This window comes from Patagioenas fasciata, chromosome 3 (genome assembly GCF_037038585.1).
Source record: "Patagioenas fasciata isolate bPatFas1 chromosome 3, bPatFas1.hap1, whole genome shotgun sequence".
In the NCBI taxonomy this organism is placed as follows: Eukaryota; Metazoa; Chordata; class Aves; order Columbiformes; family Columbidae; genus Patagioenas; species Patagioenas fasciata.
Genome location: NC_092522.1, coordinates 112,351,730 through 112,364,240, shown reverse-complemented (window position 1 = coordinate 112,364,240; position 12,511 = coordinate 112,351,730). Strand labels below are relative to the sequence as shown.

Below are 12,511 nucleotides of genomic sequence, written 5' to 3'. Positions count from 1 at the left end.
AAATATTACTTCATTTTTTTTTATTTGTCAATACAGCTTTTTTGATTTGATGGAAAGTTATTTTTCATGAGAGTAAAATTGAACACTTATTTAGAATTTTGTCCAAGCAATGCTTAGGTTATTCTCTATTAATGAGTTTGAGATGTAGCTACTTGAGTTGCAGCTGAAGCCTATCTAGAAAAGAGCTAGTGTATATTAGTATGACTTTTTGCTTTTATCAAAAGCCTCAGTAAACTTGCTATTGTCCTTCTCCCTCCCAGCTGAGATATTTCTTAAGCCTCAATGACAGGTATGGTGGCATGGCAGGATTTGCTGCTTTTGGAGTAATAATTTGGATTTTTTTTTTTTTTTTGACATTTCAAACTGTCATACAAAAAGCTTTATAACTACTTGAGTGACACTCATGCCATTTAACTTCTAATTCAAAAGGCACTTAAATGGTCCCAGAAACATATTGGGATAAATACAGTGTTCCTGGAGAATTTCAATTCCGTGATTATACCACTCTGTTGAAGATATCTGTTCTCCTTTTTTAGGGGTATTCCATTGGTTTTGAGATATATGGAAAGGGACATTAATGTTTCTCGATGTGAAACAATACTATAGTAGAGTTTAGTGGGCAATGCTGTTTTACTCTATTGTTGGTGTTCTACTTTATTTTTTGCAGGGTGCAGTGTTCATTCATGTTTAGTTGCTCAAACCTCCCAGGTGATTGATGGTTGCCTTAAATCTAGGTCATCTAGCATGGGTATCTCAGGTACTGCTTTTGTTAGGTATAGGTTCTGCTTTATCTTAATGCTTTTGTTATTTCAGCCCTGCAAAGTTTTCTCTTCCCAACGGACTGATTCGTCTAGTTAGTAAGCAGATCAACTGGCACCTGGTGCTTGCAAGGTAACTGGCTTACACGCTTTTCCATTTTGGCAGTAGTGAATGTATTAATGCTTCCTCTCCTCCCACCGTCCCCATTGGTAACAATGGTGAGTTAATATTGTGCTAGAGTCACATTATTGTTTTTGGTTAAGAGAAATACTGGAGGCTTTCACAGGTAGCCTTGAGAAAGAAAGGTCAGTCCGCTGCCTAGTGGCTTCCACGCTGCTTCCCTTCATTTAATGCATCTCTCACTCAGGTCTGAAAGTCCTTCTCACTTTTGAGGCAAAGTGGCTTGCAGCGCAATCGTTCTCAAGCTCAAGTCTTGAATTTGATCAGTTAAAGACCTATAACTTGGCAGGATATGTAATAAAAAGTGCTTATTTTAAAATGTGTGGAAAGTGAGTGCACAACCTCAAGATTTGTCTGCTACTGTATGTATCGAGGAGAAGTGAGAGTTCCAAGGCTAGAACCAGCTGTTCTGTAGTCATTTTAGCAGCATCAGTGAGATCACTGGCTTTTAAAAATAAGCATAAATATGAACAGAAAAATGGTTCAATGACATGAAGGTAGTATGGAATGAGTTAGTTCATTGTGTATGATCCCTGAATATGGTAAGTGGTTCGTCAAGAGTTCTGTATTTGTGAGAGAGGGTGATTCTTTGAGGGAAGTGATGATCCCTTTTGATGCACAACATACCAGATGCAATGTTGTGTGTGAGGTATAAAGACAGGAGACCTGAGGAGATGATATAACTTAATAAAGTATTTTTAGATATGGCTGTTATAAAATTATCCATAAGAAACATCTGACTCTGACCTCCCCTGCAGCAAGATTTTAGACATTATTTCTGTTTTCTTTACTGCTACTAGAAAAGAGTGACAGATGCATTACAGTGATACAAAGAGAATCTTATTACAGCACTGATTTTTCTGGTATACAAATTGATATTTCCCGATTTGTTGTGATTTATGAAACAGGAAATTTATATCTAACCTTGCAGAAAAGCACCCAGAGCTCTCGTGCATGTTCTGTACTTGAAATGAACTTTCACGCCTGTATTTTTCTCTTTCAGCAATGGTAAATTGTTGGCAGTTGTTCAAGACCAATGTGTGGAAATCAGGTAACTTAGTATTATCTGTTGCTTCATGACCACAGTTGTGGAGTTCTCAGAAAGTGTTTGTAGTCATTTATAAGTATCTATCTGGATCTCTCTCCTCCTTTTTTTTCAAGATGTGAAAGAAAAACAGTCAAGATACTTCAAAATGCAAACCCCAAATCATGGTCTTCCTAACCTTTACTTTCTGTTCCCTCTTGAAATTCTCCTTTACTCTCTCTGTAGAGTTGCTGGCATGTGTAATACTTCACCTTATTTCACAAGTGATGTGGATTACTGTAAGGACCAACGCTTTTCCTTAAGCTCTCTAAAAACAAGCTCTCCCTAGCTGGTTCAAGAACACATTTAGCTGTAGAACGGATCTTGATTGAGTGTGTTTACTTGCTTCACAAAAATCCATTTGCCAGAAGGTCAGACCTTCTATTTATATGTAAAAGAAGCAAGTGTATGAAAATTGTTCAATCAGAAGGGGTATGAACACCATAAATGTCAGCTTATAGACTATAAAATAAATCTTGTGTTTCAGCTGTATTAATGTAACTATATTCTTGCATTGTTTCTAAAATTGTAACCTAGAGAATACTGACTACATTTTTTTCCAAAGTTACATGCTGAAGTTCTGAAAGGCTGCTCTCCTGTTTGGAACAGCATTACTACTAAATCAGGGTTATTAATATTTATGCACTGGGAGGGGGGTTTCTAAAATACTATTATTAGTTGTTGTAGCTGCCTAAGGGTGAAGACCTTTCTGAACAAGTAGTTAAATACATGAAGGCCTTTTAGTTGTGCACTTACGGTATTTTTATAACGTTCTGTTTATTCTAGAAAATTGAATAGTGTTTTTTCTTCTGATTTAAATCCATATGAGTATTTTTCTGCAGGTCTGCAAAAGATGACTTTGGATCCATAGTTGGAAAATGTCAAGGTATACAATATGGCAGAAGCCGTGGTGTCAGTTTACTTTAAAGATAGTGTTGCAGCTTCTTAAAAGCATTGTGAAGAATCTCTTAATGATTTTGCATGTGACTAGCTACATTACCCTCCCTCCCCCTCTTCTTTTCATGATGGTTAAGGTATAAAACCTGAATCTGAAACAAAATGATAGTTAAAATTAGTGGGTTTGAGAGACACAGCGGGTGTTGGATACTTTTTCTTCGTTTCTCCTCTGAGATGAGCTTGTAATGATGGTCATCACCTTGCATTTTTTGATGTAGTTGACTTTTTGTTCTGTTTAAGGGATTATATTCATGTTTCACTTTTTAATGACTTTTTTCCTTTTTCATAGTGCCAAAGGACCCCAACCCTCAGTGGAGGCGAGTGGCGTGGAGTCATGATTGTACATTACTTGCTTATGCTGAAAGCACTGGCACAGTGAGAGTGTTTGACCTAATGGGTAGTGAGCTTTTGGTCATTTCACCGGTAAGTGCTCACTTAGATTAAATATGAATATAGTAGAATTTTTTTGTAAGGACACAGTGTTACTTCCATTCTTTGACCTTTTCTAAATCATGGCTTAGTTTGGTAAAAAGGCTTACAATATGAATACTGTGCACAAACATACCATGAAGTGTTTATCATATTACAGATATATTATAGTTAAGTCATGTGTAGCACTTAGAACAGCACAAAGGACATGCTTTATATCTAGTCAGAATCTTCATTTTTCTTTTTCTTAGAATTGTGGTAGATCTGCAGGTACATCACATCGTGAAAGTATAGAATCACCAAATTAGTATATGTGGAAATAATTAAAATTTGTACTACTAGATTGCAAGTCTACAGTTTAGATGCAAAGTCACTTATAAATCAAGAAATATTGCTGATAAAGCAATATGAAGACTTTATTGTTTCTTCGTATTAGAATAGATAATTATTGGTGGCTTGTTCCACACAACATATGTTATATTTTGCATATTCAAAGGTTGCATTAAACTAATTTGGGAAGGTGGCTCAAATGTATTTCTGTAGTATATTGTCTTTACAGACTTTATAGTAATAAGATTTCTGTAAAATCAAGATAAAAAGAAGTGTATTTTTTACTAATACAAACTATGAAACTTCATTTCTTGTAATAAAATTTTGTGCAGTATAGTATATTTAACTCCTAGTTCTTTCAGTAATGAAGACTCTTTTTTTTTTATCCACTTTCTCTCTCAATGTTTGTCTACATTTTTTGGGTGAAGACAGCAAGCTTTCCAGGAGATCTGAGTTATGCTATTGCTGGATTGATCTTTCTAGAATACAAAGCAAGTGCCCAATGGTCAGCTGAACTCCTTGTCATTAATTATCGTGGAGAACTGAGAAGTTATCTTGTAAGGTAAGCATTAATTTTTACTTGCTTTGAGAAGGCACGGCAAACTTCAAGGGAATTCTTTCCACTGATCAGAGAAAATAAATTTGAAATAATATGTATGTTTTTTCCCCATACTTAGTGTTGGAACAAATCAAAGCTTTCAAGAGAGTCATAGTTTCAGCTTTAGCAGCCACTATGCCCATGGAATAACTACTGTCATTTATCATCCTGGTCACAGGTAAGTGTTCTGTTTGCTCCCTGCCAATAATATCGACATGGTGAATGAAGGTGGTGAAATAAGCATTGGAATGTGTTGGATAAAGAGGATGAGGGAAAAAAAAAAGTATTTTAATATTGGTTGTCACGGAGGCACCCCAAGATTAGTTTAAGGGACAACAGGGTCCAAAACAACTTTTATTAAACCGGTGAGAAACAGGGTTTTAGCACTCCAAAAGTGACTTAAATATAGGTTTGGATATCAGTTGAGGAAAATTATTAAGGGGCAGCAACTAATACAACAGGCGGTCCACAGGGTGCATGCACGTGGCTTCACCCAAAACAATGCCGGAACCGTCTCTGAGTCTGGGAAGAGTACACACTTGCCTGAACACGATGCGGGATTATTCTTAAAGAGATACAGGTACTCGTAGTGAGTACGGAAAGTGTATGCTCGCGATTCCGCGAGGGTAAATTTATAATACGCTCGCAATCCTGTGAGGGTTAATTTACTTACACATGCAGATGTGCACGGAATATTCCACGTGCTTATATGGAAGCACGGGAGTAAAATACGCTCGCGATTGTGCGAGGAAATAATTTAAAGTATGCGTGCATATGTGCACGGAAAGTTACTTGTGCTTGTATTAAACACAGAAAGTTACTCGTGCTTATATTAAACATGGAAAGTTACACGTGCATATGTGCACGGAAAGGATAAATACACTTGCGATTATGTGAGAATTAATTTTACACCTGCTTATATTAAGCACAGGAAGTTACATGTGCAAATGTGCACGGAAAGGATAAATATACTCGCAATCTTGCGAGAAGTTTTACTCGCACACGTGGCAGCAAGGCAAGCGGAGTCTCCGTCCCTGGGAGGGGGGCTCTCGGTGGCAGCATCTTGCTTGTGCTCTGAGAAACCGGCGACAATGGGCGGAGTCTCGACGAGAGTCCCGTTTTTATACTGGCTGATCAGACCTGACTGTAGGCATTCTAGAAGCTTCTCTGCACCCCCACACTGACTGTGGGGTGCCCCTGAAGCCTCCAAACATCCCCCACACTGGCCACAGGCGCCCAGTGGCTCACTGGCGCCTCAGCACTCCCTGCTCCTAATGGCCCTGGCCAGGATGCTCTGGGGCCAAACAAAAGAAGCTGTTAGCCTCAAACAGCAGAGAGAGAGGGAGATGTGCCTACTCCTTCCATACTGAAGAAGGGAGGGGGAGAGAGGGAGGTTTGCATTCTGCCACGTTGGTATTTAGTGAATCAGTAGTAACAAGTCATGTATCATTGTGCCTATGTGTACATATGAAAGAAGCCCTAGTTGATCTCGCTTTACTAAGGGAATAGTGAAAATTGAGTTACGTCATTTACTGTTTGAATACTTTACATAAGCAGCGTTTTTTATGTCAGGAATAGCTTCAAAAGATGTTTCTGAATTTGTGGATGTAAAGGCTGATACAGAAGTTTGTTTGGTTCTGTGTTGTGTTTTGTTTTGTTTTTTTCCTGTCTGGATGTGATAGCTGGCCATGCTGGCCAGCCCATTTTCCATGGTGTTCTGACAGGAACTGCCAAGCTTTGACATTTGGCATTGTCTTGTGATGTGTTTTCTCTGTTGATAATGTGTTGGGTACAGATACCAGACTTGAAAGATGGATGAATTGACTGCCTGCTCTTGAACCAGATGTAGTTGGAATAGATCTTGGTTAGCCAGTTATGTATGCTAAAAATGTATCTGCCTTTTTAATACCTACTTGTTATACAGCAGGATAAACTCAGCAACTTATTTTTCTATTTCTCTGCAGTTGTGGGAACTATACTTCCTTCCAGATACTTTTCTTATATTAAATCTAGTAGGATTGGATTTGTCAGTGCAGTATGTTATATCACTGTATTGTATTTACAGAAGTTAGGGTTAGCTATAGAATACCAGAAGAAACTCACAGTTTAAAACTTGTTCTCATTCGTCAGTGTTACTTGAGAAAAAAACAACCAACCAAACAACAAACGGTTATTAGTGAAAAGTAATGGTCTTCTAGCTTTGAGGGATTAATTTTGAGTATGTTTTTTTCTTTCTACCTAGTTCATATCTAGTAATTCCACATGATTAATACTCGCTATAAGAAATCTAGACTTCTGAGGTCATAGGTGTGGGTTATGGAGCTTTGGTAGTGCTATCTGACTGAGCAACAGAACTTCTTTCCTTTGATCAGGCCAGGGTTAATGGTTCTCGACAATTGTTTCCAAAGTTATATTTTCTGCTCCTAATATTAGGAAGTAGATTGATTGTAACAGTGAGTGTTGCAAATCATGTTGTTAATATTCAGAGTATGATAAAGTAATTATTCTGACAAAAAAGCAAGCACATCCATCTATTATAATTATTTTTGGTGCGTTTCTGAGTAAATGGTGTCAGAACTTTTACATTCTTATAATGGATGAACCCATTAACAAGTAAATACATAGAAAATCAGCTGGCATAGTTGTCAGCCAAATAGTACAGACATTGCTTTGTGTGTGCTAATGGCAACTTCTTGCCATAGAGGTTTTAAAGAGGAGAGGAAAAAAAAAGGTAAAAACTTAGTTTTGTTTCCCTTCTTTCCTCTCATCTCCAAGAGAAGTAATACCTCTGGTTTTCCTACTATTCTTATAAGATCTGAGGTTAACATTTTTAAAACTTGATCTTAGCATGAAGTAAAAGAGCAGGAGACGATGCTGGCATAGTGCCTAGAACACTTTATTGACAATATTAGGAATTAAAGTTATCTTTTTATGGTAGCTTATGGTTGGCTTTTTTGTTGTTGTTTATATTTTGTATTTTCCTTTCCTTACATCAAAATATGTGGTTATATCTACTGATGAGGTAATAAGTTTGTGTAATGATGTGGCATACACATTCAGGAATTATTATTTTTATCAGAAAATATCATGACTCATTCCATGAAAATAGAAACAGTCATGTGGAATCCCCTGTGATCATAGTATCTCCTGATACGTGCTGCCAGTTACCTTGCTTAGTAAAGTTGAAAAACTGATGCTTGGAATAATGCAAAATTGCTTGGAATGGATGGGAAGCAGAAACAACCAATGTTTTGCCCTTCATGTAGACAAGTCTTTTCTGTTTTGAATTTACCCTGTGGTAGAAACTTCTAAATTTGACATTAAAGAAGTCAAAATTAATGAGCAGAGTCTCTTGCTGAAATTGTCTTGTTATCAAAACAAAACAGAAGGAGTTGAAGGAGGCAGGTTTTTTAAGTTGTGCAATAAATTGTAGATACATATGAACACTTCAAAGTTTTCATTCTAAATAATACGAGCTTTGATCACTTAAGTTCAGCTTTGTCACTTTGTGCTTTCTTGCGTTTCATTCAGTTTCAGAAGGTGAAGTTATACTGATCTATCTCCACTGCTTGTAAGCCTTGACTTACTGAAATCTATATTGCTGTATATTTGCTCATTATCTATTACAGTGCAATAAAATAGCACCCAAGAAATTAATAAGCTTAAATTTTTCCACTAGGTATATGATAATTGCAAAAAGAATTAAGTCAGTAGGGAATGTATCTGAATCTGTAGGAAAACTTGAAATAGTATCTTTGGGAAAAAGTCTAATAATGAGTTTCAGTGCAGTTGAAAAGCTTTATATACCTTTCTTTAGATGTGTATTGTTGGTGTTCTCATGTGATCCGGCATTCATCTGTGATGGAATTTATGGTGCGTTTTAGTAATGTCTGCTTCAGTGTGAGCTCTCTGTAAGCTCTAATGGAAGGTTTGATACCTGCTTATTTCGAGTATCTTAATCTTGGGTTCTCTGCACTTGCTACAGAAAATGTTTGATACTGGAGCCCAAAATTTGTGATAATGATTGGAGGTGAAGGGTTTTAGATTCAGTTGGAATTTTCTGATTGTACCAAAACTGATGAGTGAGGAATTGTGTAGAAGTCTCAGGTTTCTGGCCATCATTTGCTGCACAACATGCTGAATCCACTGGCTGTGCTCTAGGACTGGCACTTCCATAGGTCTTTTTCTAGGACTCGTTGCAAGAGTTCTTGACCCATACTAATCAGGAATTTGCTGGAACAAAGCTCGAAGCACCCTTTGATCAGACCTTGTTAAAAGCTTCTAGAACTTACTAGCTCGCTCTTCCTGGCAGTGGTGGGCACTGTGAAGTTCCTCAAAGACTTCCCAGGAGACTTCTGATGATGCCAGAAGCATTTAGAAGATTAAGAGGTTCTAGAAACAGAGTCCACAAGCTGCTGTGTGCTAGTTATTCTCTGTAGAAAACACGCAAAAATAAAAATTATTTAACATTTTAGCATCTCAAGTACTAAAGGATGTTGTATTGCTCTCAGTGTCCATAGCAGCATGCCAAACAAAACTTTACCTGATAGGGAGTTAACTCTTAGGTGTTATATATTGAGTTTATGTTGCTTTGTGATCCCTCTGCAGTGATAGAAAGGTACAGTTGATATGGTGTGATTTAAGAACCCAAATGTTTGGCCAGGAAAAGTAGTTTTTCACATCACTGGGACCAAAGAAGTTGTTGGCAAGGTATCTTCTGAGTAAGACTAACTTAAAAAAATGATACAGTAAACAGGAAAAAAAAGCCTCTCCTGTTACTGCTCCCAGTCTGCCTGTCAACTTGTTATTTTGGAGTCCTGAAAAAAAGTAATTGGTAAACAAGGCCAGATCTTCGCTGAGACTCTCAGGATTCTCTTTCATTTTCTTTTGATGCCAGTTGTGTTATTCATCTTAATAGTTTCTGCCCCTGCTGTTGCATTTTGCTCTCTGAAAAGCTTTTTAAAATTTTAAATATGTACTGCCATAATGAATTTCTCTGCAGTCCTGGGAAAAGGCTTTTTGTCTTGAGGTTGTGTGTTTTTTGTGTGTCTAAGCTGATATGCCATCTTCATTCCAGCTGTCATTGAATTTCCTTTATCCTAAAAGATACTTCTGAATATGTTGCACTGTATGTGACAGTTTTTCCAAAATTTATATGAAAAGATATATCTTGATGGAGCTCTTGAGAGCTCGTTCAGGCAGTTTTGGAGCTACTGCTGTCACCATTATTGCTAATTCTTCTCTTGGTCTTTGTGCTACTGTTTGTCTCTTAAGTCACTTCTAGCACAGTGTGGTCAATTGTAGTTGAGTTCTAGTCACTGTTGTTGAAATTTTTAATTCAGTGGCATGTTACAATAGAAGCAAGAGCTTGTGGAAGAATTTAGGTGCCTAGGAGTGGACAAGATTATAGATAAGTTAATCTTTCAGAAGGTTATGCCCATTCTCTCTTGGTTATTAGGAATTGACAACTGTGTTTTCATGATTTCATGAAGTTCTTGTTTACTGATTTTTAATTTTATTTTTTAAAGCTTTCCTCATGGTGAGGCTGTGAAAGAGACATGTGAAACTTGCTTTCTGTGCTAAAAAAATGTTAGGAAGTCCATCACTTCATACGTAATGATTGACCTTGCCAACATTTTTCAGAGTTTTAAGTTCTGATTTCATGTTCATTGATACTAGACTGTGTGCTCAGAGTAGCCTTACATATTTATTCCTGACTAGCTGAAACATGCATAAACTGCATCATGTGCAATAGGGTGGATAAATATTTTGCTCTAAAACCAATTTAAGCTATTACAAGGAATTTCAGGTGGTGTGCTATGTCTCTGCTGAAACTTGATTTGTTTGGTGGAGGTATGTCCTGCAAGACATTTGAAAACTTGTTACTTCCTTGTTTTTAGGTGAAGTTGCTCAAAAGAACTATGTACTATGTCTAAAAGGTGGCTTTGGTATGAGTTGGGGGCAACTCTCATGTTCTTTGACCAGTGGTAGTGTGTCAGGCTTCTCCGATAGGATGATCATAGGCAAAGGAAAATTGCAGAAGAGAATTATCTGGGAGAAAGAAAATTTAAAAAAATATACAGAAGAGAAAGAACCAAATGGTTTATTAGGTATACAACCTTGGATCTATGAAATTTTTCTCTTCTGAAGTGCATGTTTCCCCCGTAATCAACAGAAAGTTTGATATTGGAATATTTTGTGTGGTTCTAAGAGCTGTGTTATTTAGTGCTGGCTGTACCTGAAGTGTGACTGTTTTCCGTGTTCCTGAAGGACTGGTGTTCTGCTCTCCAAGCTTCCCTCAGTTAAAGTCACTTTCTTCATCAAAGAAAAATGAACTGTTCAAGTAGTTTCTAGTTATTTGTGGATGTTCCAAAGCTGAAGGAAAATTAAACTTGCTGCACTGTTCTGCTTATTACTTCTGATTTCCTCAGTTGCTTGAGTACAGAATTGCTTAAATGTTCTGGTTTTCAATGTCTGCCTTTCCATTATTGTGATTTTTAACCAACCCTGTAGTCTTTAAGAGTCCTGGTACCAGAGACATCCTCAGATTGAGCTTGAGTTTAATATGATTTGAGGAACAAAGTATTCTTACAAGTATTTTGGGTTAAAGCGGTGTCTTGGTAAGTTCCTCTGAGTTCCTGTCCAAATATGTACTTGAGAGTTGTTCTACTCTCAAGTTGACCAGAATGGACAACCAGTATCAAACCCAAATGGTTACCGTTGATTGGAAACTATTAAAATGTAAAACAACTTGGTTTCATTTAAGATGTAAAGTTTTTCGCATAAAAGCTTTGATGCAGTCTTATATTATTAGCTTGTTCGGATAAGAGATCTGCACTGTAGGAGTTTGTTGGTATTTTAACACTGGGATTGCTGTGCTCACTGAGCAACAGTTGGATTCTCTGTTTGACAGGTAGTATTTATGGTGAAGTTTCTTTTGCAATCTACATAATGCTGAAGTACAGTCCTCCCTTGTGGCTTAGTCTGTGTTGGAGTCCTCTTGCGGACTGTCTAACACCATGCTTTGCTAATCGTTGTCATCTTCATAAACCCAGTTACTTTGAGTATCTACTGGAAAGCTATAATAGGTGAATTTTGTGTCTGCTTTTTTTCTGATGTTACTCCTACAAAAAATGTGTTCTAATTACTCAGGACATGTTTGCTTCCACATGGTGTTCAGGTTGCCAGTTTTAAGGAGTTTGAAACATGATCTGCGCTGCTTGTGGTAGATTTCTTTAGGTCTGATAGGAATCTGTTTGTTCCTTAAATGGTAACATGGTTTCTTATTGATGTACTACAGCCAGAAACCATTGAGTCATGGATGCTCAGCCAGAATCTTCACATATGCTGAAGTTAAACAGCATCTCCTTAAGGGAGAACTAGTTAGTCTTAGCTGTGCTGTGCTTTACTTTCTGATCATAAGAACAATGTAAAATTACCCATTCTCCTGTTGATTATGGTGGTAAGTGGGGAGTCTTGGAGAATGGTGAAAGGGGTTTCTGTTCTGCTGTCTCAGGCAACTCTTTACACCAGGAGTGTCAAACTCATTTTCGCCAGGGGCCACATCAGCCTCGCGGTTGCCTTCAGAGGGCCGGAGGTGATTTTAGGACTGAGTAACTGTAGGAGTAGTTACATTTAGTCAGTTCTAAAATTACCTCCGGCCCTTTGAAGGCAACCGCGAGGCTGATGTGGCCCCTGGCGAAAATGAGTTTGACACCCCTGCTTTACACCACAAGATAACTAAAACTCTTAAAAACTTTATTGGACTGTAAGCATCCATGGTATAAGTCATGTTGCTGTGAACAGCATGAGACCTGGGAATGTTAGATAAGTATTACTGACCTCTTAAAGGGGATTAAATGTTGGAAGAGTTTCTTTTTTTTTTTTTTTGTTTCTTTCGATTAACTCTGGCAGGAAATGTTTTGAAATGCATCCAGATCACAGTGGGAGCTGTATGAGCATCAGCCACTAGGTGGTAGAGCATTTCAAGAGTAACGCAGACTTTGAAAATTGATAGAGTTCTCAGGGTTGAACTTCTGTCTCTTTCAACCTGTACATTTTTTGCAGATACTTTACTTTTTGATGGGTTGTTCAATACAGTGATGGTTCCAGACAAACGTAGGCATGTGTTCAAAAATTTTTTTTTGTCAAAATAATCATTAGTTAAATATAAA

General features: G+C 37.4%; 1 protein-coding gene across 3 annotated transcripts in view; it reads left to right on the top strand.

The window, feature by feature from the left end:
• Positions 1-12,511, top strand: part of NBAS (NBAS subunit of NRZ tethering complex) — a 185,089-nt gene that overhangs the window by 4,333 nt on the left and 168,245 nt on the right. For all 3 annotated transcript variants that reach the window (XM_071807074.1, XM_065834472.2, XM_071807075.1), the window contains exons 4-9: positions 814-891; positions 1,943-1,990; positions 2,866-2,909; positions 3,270-3,403; positions 4,168-4,301; positions 4,417-4,515. In XM_071807074.1, the coding sequence (XP_071663175.1) occupies positions 814-891; positions 1,943-1,990; positions 2,866-2,909; positions 3,270-3,403; positions 4,168-4,301; positions 4,417-4,515 (537 nt within the window). The remainder of the gene's footprint in view (positions 1-813; positions 892-1,942; positions 1,991-2,865; positions 2,910-3,269; positions 3,404-4,167; positions 4,302-4,416; positions 4,516-12,511) is intronic.